Raw genomic sequence first — 20,056 nt, 5'->3', positions numbered from 1 at the left:
GTATTGAGCTCTCTGGGTAGGAACCTAGGCCCATGATTCCTGTTGATGTGTCAGGGTGAAAACTAGAGATATTAAGTTAGCTATCCCTAAACATTTTAGGCAGCTACAAAAGTGTGTCATGCTTTATGGATGCTATACTATTTATTTATTTATTTATTTATTTTAAAACCCAGACTAGTGGAATTAGCCACGCTTCCTGAAAATGAATGCTAACTCACTGGTTACAAGAGCGTGCTGTATTTTTCCAAAGTTACTTTTGTTTGAAATATGAGTGGCATCATGCCCCTCACCACCTTTCTTGTGCCACTATCATTGGTTCCAGCTCCTTGTTACTTCATTCCAGATGAAAAGCTACTAAGCAGCAACCTATATCTCTGTCATTGTCTCTCTCCTTTTTTGTTCTGCCAATGACACCTGCTTTGTTCTTCCCTTCTGCCTCTCCCACCACTCTGCCACCTTCTTTGTGGCTCTCTAGGCATGGAATGCTCTTGCCCAATTTGTGGGCTGATAGAGCTCTCTTGCCTACTTCAGAACTCTCCCAGAAGCTCACTTCTTCTACTGTACCTATGCAAAGTGTGAGTGGAGAAAGGATGCAAGTCAAATGGACAAACACAAGCTAATGGAACCAGATGGGTTCCTGCCTACTGTTAGATTAAAAAAATGGAAATAGTATATCAGCTACACTTGTGTCCTGTTGAATTACTGAGCACTTCCGTGCGTAGAGGGCAGCAGTGACCATGAGATGGCCGAGTTCAGGATCCTGACAGAAGGAAGAAAGAAAGGAGAGCAGCGGAATATGGACCCTGGACTTCAGAAAAGCAGATTTTGACTCCCTCAGGGAACTGATGGGCAGGATCCCATGGGAGGCTAATATGAGGGGGAAAGTAGTTCAGGAGAGCTGGCTGTATTTTAAAAAAGCCATACTGAGGGCATAGGAACAAACCATCCCGATGTGCAGAAAGAAGAGCAAATATGGCAGGTAACCAGCTTGGCTTAACAGAGAAATCTTCGGTGAGCTTAAACTCACAAAGGAAGCTTACAAGATGTGGAAACTTGGACAGATGACTAGGGAGGAATACAAAAATATTGCTTGAGCATGCAGGGGTGTAATCAGGAAGGCCAAAGGACAATTGGAATTGCAGCTAGCAAGGGAAGTGAAGGGTAACAAGAAAGGTTTCAAGGGCAACAAGGAGGAGGTCAGAGAAAGTGTGGGACCCTTACTGAATGGGGGAGGCAACCTAGTGACAGACGATGTAGAAACAGCTGAAGTACTCAGTTCTTTTTTTTGCCTCTGTCTTCACAGACTGGGTCAGCTCCCAGACTGCTGCACTGAACAGCACAGTATGGGGAGGAGGTGAGCAGCCCTCAGTGGTGAAAGAACAGGTTAAGGACTATTTAGAAAAGCTGGACAAGCACAAGTCCATGGGGCCGGATGCGCTGCATCCGAGAGTGCTAAAGGAGTTGGCGGATGTGATTGCAGAACCATTGGCCATTATCTTTGAAAGCTCATGGCGATCGGGGGAGGTCCCAGGGACTGGAAAAAGGCTAATGTAGTGCCCATCTTTAAAAAAGGGAAGGAGGAGGATCTAGGGAACTACAGGCCAGTCAACCTCACCTCAGTCACTAGAAAAATCATGAAGCAGGTCCTCAAGCAATCAATTCTGAATCACTTACAGGAGAAGAAAGTTATCAGGAACAGTCAGCATGGATTCACCAAGGGCAAGTCATGCCTGACTAATCTAATTGCCTTCTATGATGAGATAATTGGCTCTGTGGATGAGGGGAAAGCAGTGGACGTGGTGTTCCTTGACTTTAGCAAAGCTTTTGATACGGTCTCCTACAGTATTCTTGCCAGCAAGGTAAAGAAGTATGGATTGGATGAATGGACTATAAGGTGAATAGAAAGCTGGCTAGATCATCGGGCTCAACAGATAGTGTTCAATGGCTCCATGTCTAGTTGGCAGCTGGTATCAAGCGGAGTGTCCCAGGTGTCGGTCCTGGGGCTGATTTTGTTCAACATCTTCATTACTGATCCGGATGATGGGATGGATTGCACCCTCAGCAAGTTCGCACATGACACTAAGTTGGGGGAGAGGTAGATACGCTGGAGGATAGGCATAGGGTCCAGAGTGACCTAGACAAATTGGAGAATTGGGTCAAAAGAAATCTGATGAGGTTCAACAAGGACAGTGCAGAGTCCTGCACTGAGGACGGAAGAATCCCATGCACTGCTACAGGCTGAGGACCAACTGGCTAAATGGCAGTCCTACAGAAAAGGAGCTGGGGTTTACAGTGGATGAGAAGCTGGATATGAATCAACAGTGTGCTCTTGTTGCCAAGAAGGCTAACGGCATTTTGGGCTACATGAGTAGGAGCATTGCCAGCAGATCGAGGGAACTGATCATTCCCCTCTATTCGGCACTGGTGAGGCCACATCTGGAGTATTGCGTCCAGTTTTGGGCTCCCCACTACAGAAAGGCTGTGGACAAATTGGAGAGTCCAATGGAGGGCAACAAAAATGATTGGGGGCTGGGGCACATGACTTATGAGGAGAGGCTGAGGGAATTGGGCTTATGTAGTCTGCAGAAGAGAAGAGTGAGGGGGATCTGATAGCAGCCTTCAACTACCTGAAGGTTCGAAAGAGGATGGCAGAAGACAGAACAAGGAGCAATGGTCTCAAGTTGCAATGGGGGAGATATAGGTTGGATATTAGGAAACACTATTTCACTAGGAGGAGGGTGAAGCACTGGAATGGGTTACCTAGGGAGGTGGTGGAATCTCCATTCTTAGAGGTTTTTAAGGCCTGGCTTGACAAAGCCCTGGCTAGGATGATTTAATTGGGGTTGGTCCTGCTTTGAGCAGGGGGTTGGACTAGATGACCTCCTGAGATCTTTCAACCCTAATCTTCTGTGATTCACATGTGTATATAATGACAGGTTTCAGAGTAGCAGCCGTGTTAGTCTGTATCCGCAAAAAGAAAAGATGTACTTGTGGCACCTTAGAGACTAACAAATTTATTTGAGCATAAGCTTTCGTGAGCTACAGCTCACTTCATCGGATGCATGTAGCTCATGAAAGCATATGCTCAAATAAATTTGTTAGTCTCTAAGGTGCCACAAGTCCTCCTTTTCTTTATGTGTGTGTAAGGCACTTATGCGGCACCACCACTGGGGATCTGAGCATCTCACCATCTTGAATATGTTTTTTCCTCCCAACAGCACCACAAGGTAGGGCAGTGCTATCCCCATTTTACAGATGTGGGGGGAAACTGAGGCACAGAGACAAAGTGACTTGTCCAAGGTCATACAAGAAGTCTGTGACAGAACAGGTATTGAACCCTGAACTCCTGACTCCCAGGATAGCACTTTAGCCCCGGGAACATCTTCCTCTCCTCATGATTCAGATTGCAAGCTTTTTGTTGCTGGGACTGTGTCCTTTTTAGTTTGTGAGGGGTTTAACAGTGACAGTGCGAGCTTCCCTGCTCTTTCATGTCAATGTACCTCAGCCATGTTCTGGAGGGGCCACATAAAGAGTGTGATTGGACTGTACAGTCTCCATGTTGATTCGTGCTGAGTGGGTTGCTATCTATGCTAGTTTTAGGGGTATGGTGATCTCTCTGGTGTCCACTCTGAACTGGACTGAGGCCACCAAATGATCTTCATGTGATAATGACTTTGAGTCAGAATTGACTTGACCCCAGTTTGAACCAGTGACCTAGTGGTGAAAGGCTCTGTATCTAATTACTAATCCCCTGCACACCTAGTTCTTTCAATCTGCCTGCTACAGAAGCTGCTCTATTCCTGGAGGCATCTTTAGTTCAGATATACATGATTGGGAATGTTAAGCGAAACAAAGGGCCTGGCTGCATATCCTTCATCTTGCTGCATAACTTAAATGAGAAAAATCCTCCTAATATTTGTTGTGTACAAAGAAGGCTTAGCACAACACATGGCACTGAGTAATAGGTTAACTTGTTTTTCTTTTTATGGATCTTTGCATAAATGTGGAGATTTTCAGCAAGGGCAAATGACCCGTAGGAAATGGAAGGGCCTCGTTTGTAACGAGGGGTGTGTGTGTATTCTACTTAGTCTAGTTCATTGGTCCCCAAACTTTTGAAGATCTTGCTCCCCATTGCTCCTGTCTGCAATCCCCTGCTCTTCTCTTCCTCCTGGCCCCCAGGAGCCAGGGCCAGGAACAGGGCCGCGGCTTGGGGGCGGGGGGATGGACGTGGAAAAGGGTAAGAGGCTAAGCGTGGGTCAGGGGGCAGGGATGGAGCCATGGCCAGAGGCGGAGGGCGGGAGCAGGAGCAGAGCCACAGTCAGACTGTGGTGGGGTTCGGCAGCCGGGCCCCCAGCCAGGTGCAGAGCCGTGCCAAGGCTGAGGATGGGGTTATGCACCGTTCCGGGAGCCAGGGATGGGGATGGGGGTGGGGGTTGGGCGGGGGCTGGGTGGCGCGTCCTCCCTGCCCCCTGTTGGGGCTGGCCCAGCCTGCCATCACCCCTGAATGCCCCTCAGTATCCCTGTGTGGATGGGGGGTGGTGCCCCACAATTTGGGGACCTCTGGTCTAGGTTCTTCTTGGCCTTTATAACAAGTAGTTTATGGCTAATTTTTGTGCGTCTTGGCTATGGTTGCTGTTCAGGGGATTACTCTACCAGTATCCCATGAAGGAAGCAAAACATCAGGTTCTACTTTCAGTTATGCAGGAAGACGTTTGCAAGAACTCCATTTAAGTAAATTAAGTTGCTATGGAGTTGACGGTGATGTAACAAAGATCAGGATCTGGCCTTTGTGTGTCCAAGTGATTTTTTGCCGTATTCAATTAGGTATATGCTGCTAATGTAGTAGGGACAAGGAGCATTAAATAAGAATAATACTTATTGGCTATGGTTGTGTGTGTGCGCATACCAGATTAATACTATGATTTCATGCATCTTTTTTTAAATATCAATACAGTGTTTAACTTGACGAACAATGTGGATTTGGAGAACACCAAAAAGAAAATGGATAATTACCAGAAGGATAACAAAGAAGTCATTCAGAAAAACAAGATAAAACTGGTTAGTTTGCTGTTTTTTAAAAAAATTCTTATTCAATAGTTGAGGAATTAAGTATTTTAAAGCGGAATAGTTGTAAAATGCTGTCTTAGAGGAGAAAAGGAAAAAGAAGAGACTCCGACACACACACTGACACACTCCATAGTAAGAAAAACGTGATGTGCAAGTATTCTCCTCTATTAAAGATTGCTTGCTTCAGGAGATCATGTTGACAACTGAATTTTGTGTGCTCATTGTTTTGACGAGGGTTTAGAGAGAGAGAGAGAGGGACTGACATAGCTAGGTAGTAAATGCAGGCTCTTCAAACATATGTATGCTGGCAGTGTATTTGGACAATATTCAGGAGAGACTGTGTTCGTTCCTACTCTAGGACAATAATTTCTTTCTCATCCAAAGGAAGAAAAGAAAATCCAGACACAGACATTATGAAGCTCCCAAGAGAGAGTTGGAGAATGGGAAAACAAAGGCCTGGCTTATGCAAAATCTAAAACAAGTGATAGTGAAACAAACTTTTATACTTTAACAAGACAAAAGCCTTTTTAAATGCTAATGATGATACTGCTTCTTAGAGGGCTATAAAACACGTGGTCTGTATGGGGGCCATACATACTTTCCTGTAGGTTTTTCATTAAAATATGATTCAGACAGAGTTCTGCTCTCCTTTAAAAGTAGCCTGGTAAGGATTTTTTTATTTATAATGTTTTAAGTGTTTCTTCTAGCATTAAAAATATATATCATTTCAAGAAGAAAATATTTCAATTCAGGCAAATATAGTAACAGAAATGACACAATAAGGCCTGATCCTGCATTCCTTTTGCACTCAACACTCACATTAGTAAAATAAATGTGTTAGTCTCTAAGGTGCCACAAGTACTCCTTTTCTTTTTGGGGATACAGAATAACATGGCTGCTACTCTGAAACCTGTCATTAGGAGTTTGGAGTCTGAAAATAATAAATTTGAACCATTTCCTTCTGAGAACCAAAGAGTTTCCCTTGTTTGTGAAGGAAGGTGTTGAACTGGAGTAGTACCAACAAATAGAGAGTTTAAGTGGGTTTTAGCCCATGAAAGCTTATGTCCAAATAAATTTGTTAGTCTTTAAGGTGCCACAAGGACTCCTTGTTGTTTTAACAAATAGAGAGCTCCTCCATATATCCATGTATGTGTATAAAGCAGTGAGGGCAAAGGTGATGCACTGTATTTCCTTTTCTGAAATCAAAGATCATTCAGGTCATGTATAACTTGTAGGAACATAGCAACTGCCATATCAGATCAGACAAGAGGTCCATGTAGTCTGATGTCCCGTCCAACTGTCCAATATCAGATGCATCAGAGGAGACAGGTAAATAGCGGGGTCCCCTAAGGATCTGTATTGGGACCAGTGCTGTTCAACATATTCATAAATGATTTAGAAAAAAAGGTAAAGAGTGAGGTGGCAAAGTTTGCAAATGATACAAAATTACTCAAGATAGTTAAGTCCAAAGCTGAATGAAAAGACTTTAAAGGGAACTCATAAAACTGAGTGACTGGGCAAGAAAGTGGCAGGTGAAATTCAATGTAAATAAATGCAAAGTAATGTACATAGAAAAACATAACCCCAGCTATACATACAAAGCAAAGGGGTCTAATTTAGCTATTACAACTCAAGAAAGAGATGTTGGAGTCATTGTGGATAGTTGTCTGACAACAGCTGCTCAATGTGCAGCAGCAGCCAAACATCCAAGAATGTTAGGAACCATTAGGAAAGGGATAGCTAAGAAGACAGAAGGCATGGGTGCTACCACACCCCCTGGCTTGAAGTGGATTCCATTATATACAGGGTTTACGGTTTGGTTCAATGGCTTTCAGCACCCCCACTATAAAAATTGTTTCAGCACCCCTGTCAGAAGGCATTGTAATGGCACTGTATAAATCCATGTATACCCACATGTTGAATACTGCATGCAGTTCTGGTTGCCCCATCTCAAAAAAGATGTATTAGAATTGAAAAAAGTACAGAGAAGAGCAGCAAAAATGATTAGAGGTATGGAAAAGCTTCCATATGGGGAGAGATTAAAAAGACTGGGACAGTTCATTTTAGAAAAGAGACAAATGAGAGAAGTATGATAGAGATCTATAAAATCATGAATGGTATGGAAAAAGTGAATAAGGAAGTTTTTATTTCCCCCTTCACATAACGTATGAACCAGGAGTCACTCAATGAAATTAATAGGCAGCAGTTTTAAAACAAATGAAAGGAAGAACTTCACACAATGCACAGTCAACCTGTGGAACTCATTGCCAGGGGGTGTTGTGAAACTCAAAAACATAACGGGGTTCAGAAAAGAATTAGATAAGTTCATGGAGGATAGGTCCATGAATGGCTATTAGCCTAGATGGTCAGAGATGTAACTCCATGATCTAGGTGTCCCCAAACCTCTCGCTGCTAGAAGGTGGGACTGGACGACAGGATGGATCATTTGATAAATTGCCCTGTTCTATTCACTCCCTCTGAATCATCTGGCACTGGCCACTGTTGGAAGACAGGATAGTGGGCTAGATGGACCATTGGTCTGACTCAGTATGGCCTTATGTTCTAGGAAGATTCATGAAACAACATAGGGGATTACGATGACATAACCTGCCCAAGGTGGGGTCATTCTTCCTAAGCCCCATCGGTTTGTGATTGGCTTATTTCCTGAAGCATACATGTTTATATCCCTGTCTGATGTAACTGTGGTTATTTTCATTATGGATATGACTCCTAATGAGCTCTTGGCCTCAATTATCTCTTGTGTCAATACATTCTACGGGTTAATTATCAACTGTATTTTTTTAAATAAGTGGTCAGTTTAAATTTGTTGCCCTTCAGTTTAGTTGAATCTCCCCTTGCTGTTGTACTGTCAGAGAGGGTGAATAGGAGCACCAAATTCACTTTCCCTATGCTATACCCTCTTTTTTTGTTTCCTTTTTTAAACTAGAGTCGCAGACTTTTCAGAGGAAGTGTTTGCCTTACCCATGTCTCTAATCATTTTCATTGCCTGTCTCTAGATCCCTGCCCAAGACATTAGGATAACACCCTTTACTTGGGGGAAGGGCACCATGGCAGCACTTTATCTGCCAAATGTAGAATTTTTTCCATAATAAATTTCTCATATTCCTGTTTTAGACTCGGGAGCAAGAGGAGCTGGAGGAAGCTTTAGAAGTGGAACGACAGGAAAACGAGCAAAGGCGACTGTTCATACAGAAAGAGGAACAAATGCAACAGATTATAAAAAGGAAGAATAAACAGGCACTTCTGGATGAACTGGTGGGTATCAAAACAGAACTACAGATTTTGAGCTTTAAATTCAGTTCTTGGGGCTTCAGACATGGAATTGTACTACTTATGCTGTGGATACAAAATATCAGTTTTGTACATTTAATATTTATTTTTTAATTAATTTTCTTTCATCCTACAAACATTTGAGAACAGATCTGGTAAGACACTAGCAGGAATGATGCAGGGAGTAATCATGCACAATGCAGGCGATTGGACTGAGTAAGAAGGTGTGGGTTTTTTTTTTGTTTTTGTTTTTTTTTGTTTGTTTGTTTGGTTTTTTTTGGTGCTTCTAGCTGTAATCCATCCCATTTTTTTTCTCCAAGCCTGTTTTAAAAAGTCCGTGTTCTGTATTGTACTTCATTGTGACCATTCAAGGTGCTGGTATTTCAGAAAGGCTATCCCAGTGAGTCTACCAAGCCCATCCATTAAATTAGCAACTGACTGTTCCCCTATCCCTACGTCTGTAAGAAATTACTGTACAGGATCAGGATATCTGCTTTGCGCACTGAAAATATTAGCAAACAATAGGAGGCGTATTGACAACTGTGGTGAGAAAAGAGGTCTATTTTGTTAAGTTAGGTATAGTATGTTCTTGGAAATCTATAGTGGTTAGCTATTTTTAAAAACTTTTGGAAAGTGACCTATTTTCTGGGATTGCTTCTAGATTTCCTCTTAATCCATCATTCTTTGTGCACCCAAAATTCAGTAGTGATTTAGGATCACAGGGCAGCCTATGCCCTGCATGTGTGGTCTAATGTGGATTTGCAACTCAACGTACTGTTACACTCATGCGCGGTACGAGAGAGTCTTAGAACTGTGTGTGTGCCGCACATGCACATTTATAAATAAAAATATGGGCAGAGAAAAACCAGAAAAGCATGGAAATCTATATAAAAATATTGTTATGCTGGTAGGGTGTTTTAAGAATGTGGTGTCAACCTTAATTCTGAATTTCTTTGCTTTGCTTTCATTTGGTTCTCACATTTAAGTTACATTTAACCCAGTTCTCTTGCATTTTATTTCTGGTTGTTTTTGAAGATGTAACTTACTTTCTTCCCTTCCTGAGAATGCAGAATTCTTCTTTGACCCAAAGGGGAGATCCACTAAAATGTAGAGATATTGGTGTTATGTGATTTAGGAGTTTGTTTTACGGTTTTAGGGACTGTGCTGAGGAACTGCCTTGCCCCGGGGCCAAGGTTCGTGGCAGCCTTTTATTGGATTCTTTGAAAGGAGCTGGTGTTTCATTTTCCTTAGACATCAGCATAGATGTGCAGAAAGGCCCCTTGTTTTACTCCAGTGGATGTATCCCAACAGAAAGGGAAATCCCCCAACAATCTGAGATTTTATATCCAGCAGAGTCTTATAACTTTTAAGGTAGTAATGCTCATGATCTGCTTAGTTAGGCATAGTCTGACTAGCAGGCCAATTAATAACTCCACTGTACACTTAGTATATTTCCTTAATGGCTTGGAAAAAGGTTTTGAACTGGTTTCTGACTTTAAAATGTGTGTTCAATCCTGCTTTAAAAAACACTTTTAATTTAGTAGGGGCCAACATTGTTTTCTTACACAGCAGTTGGTTTTACTGGAAATACAGTTCGCCAGATGGCTTGCGAAAAGAGCAGTTATAAATAATCTTTATAACATGACCAAATAGGTAATTTAACTCTGATTGCACATGCGTTGCTATTAAAACATATCTAAATATTTTTAAAACAACAAGTAATATTAAGGCAGAGAAGGAAAGTAAGAAAACTTTAGAATGTCTCTCTAGTTTTGAAAGTGGACTGCGAAATTTGGCTCAAAGCTTAGTTTTGTAAAATTATGCTTTTATAAAACCAGCAGAAATAAGTTTCTTCAATAACTCCTACAATTTCTATGAGAACACTTATTTTTAAACATCCCCCCTGCAGTACCCAAAGCCTAAACATTGCTGTGTTGCAAATCTGAAAGTGAAGCTAACTGTAAAACAAATGTCATTTTTTTCATTGAGAGAAATGAAAAAGATAAACACAATATAAACAAAAGTGAAAATTGTCAACATGGATTTAAAAATTGAGTATTAGAACTATAGGTAAAGATATGCATTTTAGTAACATATGGAGTGAAATCCTGGCTCCACTGATCAATCACAAAACTCACATTAACTCCAAAGAGGCCAGGATTTCACTCATTAATTTTAAATTTCTCTCTCCTTAATGCACCCTCTGTTTAGGAATTGTTTCACAGAGAATAGTTGAGTGTATACTCCTTTCATTGCTTTCTCCAAAGTGCTTTAACATTGATTTAACAATACGAAAAAACTTATGGCAAATATTTATATGAGATGCACACAAGAGATCTCAGCTCCAATATCCTGCTCTCCAGTCATATATTAAGTTCATAGTCATTGAGAGAGCAGTGCACACAAATAGCAGAATTAAGAGGTCTCATGCAACAACAAGAGAAAATTTTGCCCTTAATGTTCAAATTTTAAAGCAAGTTTGAAGACTAGTTCACAGCTTCTTACACTTTATGTGGATTACAGTAGCAGAGGCTTCAGCCATTGAGCTAGATGCTATATTAATACAATAGACTGTTTTTCTCCAAAGAGCTTACAATTTAAGTAGACCAGACAGGCACAAGGTAGGAGGGGAAACAGAGGCATAGACAGGTAATGTGACTTGTCCAAGGTCACTCCGCAGGGCTGTTGCCAGGCCAGGAATAGAACCCAGGTCTCCTGAATCACAGTCCATTGTCCTAGCCGCAACACCGTACTATCTCCCAATATAGGATTAGACGGATTTCATGCTGGCAGTGTTTCAAATGACTTCTCCATGGCTGCCACTTTTCACTAAAATGCCAGTTGTAATTTAAATCTTTATTCTCTTCATGGGTCACGCTGAGCAATGCTTCTTCCTGTCCAGACTTTCAGATCCTGGGTCTGAGCAAAATGTGTAAACTTGTCTTTACATACAATATTGAACACGTGGTGTGATTGTATACTGATAGTGCTAGAGATGTCATTAATTCCCCTGTGCATGACGGTTGAGATTCTCAGCCCTGCTCCCAGCACCTTTTATGCTGGGGGGTGTGCGCCAGAGGCTGAGTGGCACAGGGAGTGCGTGTCCGGGCAAGGATGAAGCACATTGTGCTGAGGGAATTCTGGGCAGTGATGCTGTCTGAAGGCAGGTAGGGACAGGCTTCTGTGACTTAGCTCCTCCATGGTTCTCTTAATTACGCTGTGGGGGATGTATCTCCTGCTCCCAGAATCAGGAAGATGTGGAGGTAGCTTAAAGCCATCTTAGTCCCCCCACACCCTTTCCCTCCAAGCTGTGAGTTCTGATCCTGTAGACACTTATGCACATGACTAACAATCCTGGGGCAAATGCTTGCATTGATTTCAATGTGTTTTTCACATACGGAAAGTTACCTGTATACATTAAATGTTTGCAGGATCTGGTCTATGATATCGATCTCTTTACTGCTCTGTAGTGATAGTTAACTAAAATGGCTGTGTGCTTATTACATAGGACAAACAATGAATCAAAAGCAGTGTGCAATGCTGATTTCCCAGAACTGTGTATCTCTCTGCTAATGTAGAAACTGCTGAGAAGTTAGCTTAGAAATTGGCTGCCTTTTGTTGTCGCATGAGAAATACAACAAACGTGATAAGTGGGTGGAGGATAAAAAGCTTAAGGAGCCCCCCAGCCATATAGTGCACATTAAATCTGAAATTAAAAAAATATCGCATTCAGTAGGGTCTTCTCAACAATTTGCTGCAGAATAGCAGCACTTGTAGCGCGCACTTGGACTATGAGTGTATTGGATGATATGCAGGTGCTCAGAGATTCAGGCGCTAACACAGCAAATGAGTGGTCCAAATTCTCTTTTCAGTTGCATGTAAACTGGAAGGGGAGAAGTCCCTATGCAGAAGAGAGTAAGGGTACTGAACCTGTACCCCGGCATTTTCAGGACTGTGCTGTTCCTCACTGTCATTTGTATTATCCCTCACCCCAGATCAGGTCCCACTGTGAGATACAATCTCTGCCCTGAAACCCACAGTCTATTTTAAGACAAGTCAGTGAGTGAGCATAACAAGCAATAGGAAAGATGAAGAGGGGACATTAATCTTACAGTAGTAAGTATGGGCACTGCTTGATGGTTCTATATCACTTCAGGAGACTTTCAAAGGCTCGTAGGCACCTAACTCCCATTGAAAGTCATTTTTCTATCTTAAACTTTTAAAAATAAAATATTTATAGTCACAATCTGGCTTTGAGGATTCAATTGCTTTATAAGTTAGTAGCAAATTTGGTTCACAAAGCAGTAGTTCCTTGGTTCCCCAGAACAGAAATGGATCTGCTGTCTTGAGCGCATTGTGCATAAAGTGCTGCAGCAAGGGAGTCTGGGAATAAACCGCTCTGATCTCCCCCTGCCCCACTTCCACAGTAAAGAGAAGTCAGAGTATTTCAGGGCTCAGAGATAATCGGACTAGTTTTAATAGAGAAATATTTAGCCAATAATTTGTCTACCTCTACTTGGAATGTGGTATGTGTATACATGTTAAAAATCTTTTTGTTGTAACCTAAATGTAAGATTTTAAGTAGTTAAGCAAGTTAACTATTTATTTTATTACTTTTATATTTAAAAAAAAATTGGCTGGCTTCCCTAAAAATAAGTTGGTAAAGGAAAAAATAAATATGCTGTTGGTTGCACTTACAATGGTGCCATTGTGCAAGGCAGAGCAAGGATCATTTCCAAACGGCCTCAGGTGAAATCTAATGGGAAACAATTTCAAACTGGTCTGAATTCATTTGTAGAAAGAATGTGTCTTAGATAAACATCTGATCCAAGTTATACTACTTTGTACTACCCCTTCTGTGATTAAGTTCTAATTTTTTTTATTTTAATAAATATGGTTGCATTGGCTGGTTGCAATAAGGACTCTGTTATATTGTCTTTAATGTGGATTCTATAAAAATGGTTGTTTGCAGATTACGCTGATTTATGAGGCTGCTGCAGCTTTTTCTTATTACTGAAAGTGATTGTTTGCTGTAAACTGTTTCTCATATAGAGAATATTTAGCGTAATCTCTTTCTGCTGGTGATGGCCTTTTCAGACACAATTTGTAGTCGTGAAGAATGAGCAGCATTAATTCTTTTTCTTTTGAATATTTCAGTCTGTGTTTTCAACATGTTTACAGGAAAGTTCCCATCTGCCGGCCTCCCTGCTCTTAGCTCAACATAAAGACAGATCTACGCAGCTAGAAATGCAGCTGGAAAAACCCAGACCAGTCAAACCAGTCACATTTTCCACTGGCATCAAAATGGTAAGACTTCTTTGTTTCCTTTTTATTTCACTGTTTCAAAAAGCACAGCTTTTCCCAGTCTGAGATCATTTATATCTTTTAAATTTGACTTGCATTAGCACACGGACCAATGATAAGTATAGTTCCTAATTATTGGTGTAATTTAAAGAGAGCAATTCAAGAATATCGGCATTCTAGTAGTTGGAATGTAAGAGATTTTGTGCATTTTGCCCTTGCAACTTTTGTGATGTAATCGATCCATTGAAAGTTCCTTTTTTTGCCCCATCGCTTGATGTAACTGTTCTGAAAGCTAAAATTCTAGAAGCTTCAGAAAAGGACTGGTGCTCCTTTTGCTTCTTTTGTGCACTAGAAGGTTGTGTGTGTCAGAGAGAATCTGGAAATCTGTGTCACATCAATAAGAACACATTCTCAATCAGTGAGAACAGCAGAGACGAGTATTTTTCTAACGGCAAATATGTTAGTAGTTCTGTGGTAATAAGGATCTGTCAGCTTTCCTGTTTTTATAACTCCATTCTTTCTGTCACAACATGATATAAATGTTATTTTCTTTTCTGAAATAAATATTTCTTCTGTTCAGGATTTGATAAAAACAAATCACAAGTTACTAATCTTTTTTTATCCTTTCTACTCAATAATGGATCTATTTTCCAACGTCTCCTGAAAAGACTGTAAAAATTCCTTCTAAAATCATCTTCTCATTACTGACTGAATAATCCACAAAACCATAACCCGATATTGATACTCAAAAAATCCCTAGAACAGACAAAATTAAAAAAACTCCCAGCACCCAACCCTGCATCTCTGTGACATCAGTCTGTTTTGTCATGGGTGTCTGGACTATTCTCTGTCTGAATTATAACATGAGCCCCTTGAGAACTGCATTTGCATCTTACTCTGTCTTTACAGCACCAAGCACAGTGTCAGCTTTTGACAAATAGTAGGTGGGTACTTGCAGCTATAAGATTATATATAAAAACAATTTTTTTTGCGTTCCTCTAACATGGAATGTTTTCTTCTGTTGATTTTATTTGTGTCTACAAGGATTAGGAATTGTTAGTATGGGCTATAAACTAGTGTATTTGATTGTGTAAAGAGAATTAACAGAAAAAGACTCTTATTTTGTTTAGAAACAACTGGATGGCTGCATTAATTATTCCTTTTTTCCTGCAAAATGTTCCTATGTATTTTTAATTCTCGGACTTAGGAACCATTGGAGTATGTCATGAGGACGTCTTAACAATTGTTAGTTTTGTATTTGGAAAGAAGCAGAATGATGTGCTTGTATCACATGAGGATGAAGAAGTACTTTCCAGGTCATTTCTAAACAGAGAGCTATTAAACACTATCTACTAGGGATACACATTTTAAAATAGACAGGCCCAGGTAACTTGTGCCTAAGGGTGCTAAAAGAGTTGGCTGAGGTAATCTCTGGTCTGCTACTGATAATTTTTGTGAACTATTGGAATACCAGGGAAATTCCAAAATACCGGAAGAGTGTTAATGTGCCAATATTCAAAAAAGGTAAGCGGTAACTATAGGCTGGTTATCCCTACATCAATCTTGGCCAAAATAATGGAAAAGATGATTGATAAAGGAATCCGTTCGTAAAGACTTAAAGGAAACAAATACAATGTCAGTCAGCATGGTTTTCTGGAAAACAGATCTTGTCAAACAAATATAATTCTCATTCTTTGAGGAGATTATGCACTTAGTTCATAAAGGCAGCTGCATAGATCTAATATATTTAGACTTTTTTAAGGCCTTTGACTTAATACCGTAAGACATTTGGATTAAAAAAAATAGCATTATACAAATATCAATAAATTGCACGTTAAATAGGCTAAGAACTAGCTAACTGACCTCAAAAAGCCCTCAGTAGGGAATCATCTTTGAATAGGGTGTTTCTGTGGGGTTCTGCAGGGATTGATTTTAAAAAAAAAAAAAAAAAAAAAAAAAAAGGTTGATCAGGCCTAGTACCAATGATCTGGAAGTAAATATCAGATCACCCTTGATTAAAATTTGGATCGCTGGTAAGTTGGGCCCATTCAAACAAAATGTGTTTTTAATACAGCCAAATGCAAAGTTGCACATTTGGAAATAAGGAATGCAAGTCCTACCTACTGAATGGGGGACAGTATCCTGGAAAGCAGTGACTCTGAAAAGAATTTAGGTATCATAGCAGACAAGCAATTAACTCAAACTCCCAATGCAATGCGGCAGCCAAAAAGGCTAATGCAATCCTTGGGTGTATAAACAGGGCAGTAGAGCATCAGAGGGGTTGGGAGGTGCATGACTTCTGTATATGGCATTGGTGAGATGTATGCTGGAATACTGTGTCCAGTTCTGGTGTCCACATTTTTAAAAGAACATTGAAAGATTAGAGAATGTGCAGAGAAGAGCCGCAAAAATGATTTGAGGGCTGGAGAAAATGCCTTACAGTGAGAGGCTTAAAGTACTCAATCTTTTTAGTTTACCAAAAAGAAGATTTTGAGAGGTGTCATGATTACAGTAAGTACTTCAGGGGAAGAAAATGCAGAGAATAGCAGAACAAGAACCAATGGCAGGAAGCTGAAGTCGGACAAATTAAAATTAGAAATCAAGCACAAATTTCCACAGTGAGGGTTATTAACCATTGGAACAAACTTCCAAGGGAAGTGGTGGATTCTCCATGTCTTTGTGTCTTCAGTTCAAGACTGGATGCCCTTCTGGAAGATGTGCTTTAGTCAAACATAAGTTATTATGCCCAACACAGAAGTAAGTAGTTGAAATTTACAGGTCTGTGTTATGAAGTCAGGCTATATGGTGTAATGGCTCCTTCATCCTTCTGACCTTCAACTCTATCAGTTGTGTATATACCAGGGGTGGGCACACTGTTTGGCCTGAGGGCCACATTGGGGTTCCAAAGCTGTATGGAGGGCTGGGTAGGGAAGGCTGTGCCTCCCCAAACAGCCTGGCCCCTGCTTCCCACCCCCTGACTGCCCCCCTCAACTCCTGACCCATCCAACCCTACTTGCTCCTTTCCCCTGATTGCCCGACCCCTATCCACATTCCCATCCCCTGACAGGCCCCCCCAGGACTCCCACGCCTATCCAAGCCCCCTTGTTCCCCGTCCCCTGACTGCCCTCCCCCACAGAACCTCCGCCCTATCCAACCGCTCCCTGTCCCCTGACTGCTCCCAGGGTCCCCTGCCCCTTATCCAACCCCGAAACCCCCCCCCCCCCGCGCTTCCCGCCCTCTTACCATGCCGCTCAGAGCAGCATGTCTGGCAGCCGCGTTGCCAGGCTAGAACCAGCCACGCCGCTGTGCTGCCAGAGCACAGGCAGCACGGCGAACTGGGGCTGCGGAGGAGCGGGGAGAACAGGGGAGGAGCCGGGGGCTAGCCTCCCTGGCCAGGAGCTCAAGGACCAGGCAGGACTGTCCCGCAGGCCATAGTTTGCCCACCTCTGGTATATACTGTGACTAGACCTTGAAAGTGGGTGGTATTTACCAAGTGGGTGGTAGGTGTGGTGAAAAGTACAGTGAACGCTCACTTTTTGGGTCCAAGCCTATGATGCACTGAACTCCTCCTAGGACAGGGTTTCTCAGGCTTTTTCTTTCTGAGCCCCCCCTTCTTCCCCTCCAACATGCTATAGAAACTCCAAGGCTCACCTGTGCTGCCACAGCTGTATTTCTGCATATTCAGTAGATTAAAAACCAGGGCTACCGTTAGGGCGGTAGCAAGCAGGGCTATTGCCTGGGGCCCCATCACACAGGGAGCCTCGTGAAGCTAAGTTGCTCAGGCTTTGGCTTCAGTGGTGGGGCTTGGGCTTCCACTCTCTGCCCTGGGCCCCAGCAAGTCTAATGCTGGCCCTGCTCTCTGGTTTATTTTGGCAGACCCCCTGAAACTTGCTTGCGGTCCTCCAAGGGGCCCCAGACTCCTGGCTGAGAACCACTGTCCTAGGAGATGCAGAGCTCCCTCAAATCCTGTGGTGCTCAGCCCCTCACAAGTTTGTGGGATTGTGCTGTATGTGGTAATTCTCAGGTAGGATATTCTTCTATAGTCTTCAGAGGGGTAGCTGTTTTAGTGCTATTCAAAAGCCAGTAGGAGAGCACCTCAATCTCTCTGGACACTCAATAACAGACTTAAAAGTGGCCATTCTTCAACAAAAAACAAAACAAAAACCCTTCAAAAACAGACTTCAAGGAGAAACTGCAGAGCTGGAATTAATTTGCAAACTTGACACCATCAAATTAGGTCTGAATAAAGACTGGGAGTGGCTGGGTCACTACAAAAAGTAAATTTCCCTCCGTTGATGCTCACACCTTCTTGTCAGCTGGTGGGAATGGGCCACATCCACCCTGATTGAATTGGCCTCGTTAGCATTAAGCCCCAACTTGGTAAGACAACTCCCATCTTTTCATGTGCTGTATATTTGTACCTCTCTACTGTATTTTTCACTCCATGCATCTGATGAAGTGGGTTATAGCCCATGAAAGCTTATGCCCAAATAAATGTGTTAGTCTGTAAGGTGCCACAAGGACTCCTCGTTGTTTTTTCTATAGTCTCAGCCTTTAAGGGCAAGTGCTCAACACTGGCGTAGCACTGCTCCCATTGAAGTCCAATGACTTCCATTGAATGCAATGGGCATTTCACTATGGACTTCCATGGGAGCAGAGCTAGACCAGTGCTGAGTGCTTTTGAAAATCCCACCTTAACTACTGTTGCAATAGGATGTGTAGATCTAGAACCAAAGTCGTGTTGCTATTATGGGTGTAGTGCTTCAAGTCCACCAGTGGAGAGTTTTAGCAGCGTGCGTGTAAGGAAGCACTGTACACCCTTCCCATTTGGTTTCTTTTTTTTCCCCCTTACCTGCTGCTTGAACCTAGGACTGTTCTTCTCTGGTGATCACTTTTTATTTTACAGAGGCCAGATAGTGTGTATTGAATGCCTTATACCTGCTGATTCTGAGCCTGTGTTTACGCAGCTACATTCTTAACAATGTTGATTGTGGTGCTCTACTTTTATTTATTTATTTTATTTTTTGGCTTGAAATATGATGATTTTTCCTTGAATGGTCTAAATCAGAGGTGTTCTTGAGCCTGACTTATGTGGTTTTGCTCTTGAGTTCCAAGGAATATGCCCATTTTAGTCTCCCGAAAGACAGTCAACTAGGCTGGCTGTTTTTTAGGTGTCCTATGTGTATTCTTTATACTAGAGGTTGAGTTTCCATTCCTTTTGGAGGAGTGGTGATTTTCTTCCTTTAATAAACTAAATGAGAACATCCTTCATTAGTCAGAAAAGGTAGACTTCTTCCCCTTCAGTTGGCTCCTTTTGTTAACAGCACGCAGGTTAGATAGGAATAGGACCCACTTTTCTCTTCCCCCACCCTGAGAGAGAGCTGTTTAAGCTTGATCTATGCTATTTCCTTACAGCTTTGTGAAGCATTTTGCCTAGCTTCTTTTTTTTATTATGGTAAGTTCTGCGGACAACAGGGTCTTCAAGATGCCTGCTTACGAAGAAGACCCTTAGTGAGTTGATGTTTTATGTAAGTGAGTGGGATAGGGAGCTGTAGACCTTTTTATCTTGGCATTTCCCTTCTTATTTGTGATCTACAGCTTCCTGCATAATTTGAATATTTTAAACATTATTTTCCTTAGTGGAGTATGTCTATTAAGCCAAGTCTGCAAACCAGCTTAATGCTGTTACAGAAAGTGTGGCAATCTTAATTGCACTTCCAGTAACAGTCTTGAAAATGGTGGTGCCAGGTCTGTGCTAGTAGCTAAACAGTTTTCAGTTAGTGGAAGGGGACAACGGCTGTCACTAATGCGCCATTATCCTAGGAATCGTCTTGGAATAAATCAAGCCACTGTTTGGAGAATGGCATTTCTGGTTGGGAGATCCGTCTACATGGGAGTTGATGTCAGAACATACCCTTGTAAGGATACTTATTTGTATTCAGGGGTGTGTGTTGCACTGGTGACAGCAATTCACACATGTAGAAAGGGCTCATTTCACCACAATAATAGCTTCCTTTCAACATGTCTGCCACTTACAGGGTGGTGGTGGGAGCCACTTGGTCCTCATAGTTTGTCTGTGCTTGACAGTACCACTACTGCTTCTAATATTTAGCCGTTCCCTAGCTAATCCACTAACTAATAGTGCTGGAGAATCTAAATGAAGTAGGGCAGCATTTCAGAGTGCTTGTCACTCTTTCCCTCCACCCCATTTTTATGATGGTTCCCTGACCCGTCTACTCGAGGATTGCTGCTCTCCAGGAGTGAAGTTCTTTGGAGGCAATTTCATGCAGTTAAAAAATTAAGTACCTGAAACTAGATTGTCTGTCTGTCTGTCTGTCTAAATACCTTGTCATTTCCTATAGAACCGCTCACCTCTTCAGGGCACTTCCTGGGC

General features: G+C 41.9%; 1 protein-coding gene across 6 annotated transcripts in view; it reads left to right on the top strand.

Moving 5' to 3' along the window:
* Positions 1-20,056, top strand: part of MNAT1 (MNAT1 component of CDK activating kinase) — a 187,168-nt gene that overhangs the window by 65,795 nt on the left and 101,317 nt on the right. For 4 of the 6 annotated variants that reach the window (XM_073349924.1, XM_073349927.2, XM_073349926.2 and 1 more), the window contains exons 4-6: positions 4,955-5,058; positions 8,203-8,343; positions 13,516-13,665. In XM_073349924.1, the coding sequence (XP_073206025.1) occupies positions 4,955-5,058; positions 8,203-8,343; positions 13,516-13,665 (395 nt within the window). The remainder of the gene's footprint in view (positions 1-4,954; positions 5,059-8,202; positions 8,344-13,515; positions 13,666-20,056) is intronic. The other 2 variants (XM_073349925.1, XM_073349928.2) reach the window with 1 other exon arrangement.

Source organism: Lepidochelys kempii, chromosome 6, assembly GCF_965140285.1.
Source record: "Lepidochelys kempii isolate rLepKem1 chromosome 6, rLepKem1.hap1, whole genome shotgun sequence".
NCBI classification, from domain to species: Eukaryota; Metazoa; Chordata; order Testudines; family Cheloniidae; genus Lepidochelys; species Lepidochelys kempii.
Note: the sequence above shows the minus strand (reverse complement) of the source record. Positions and strands in the feature narration are given on the sequence as shown.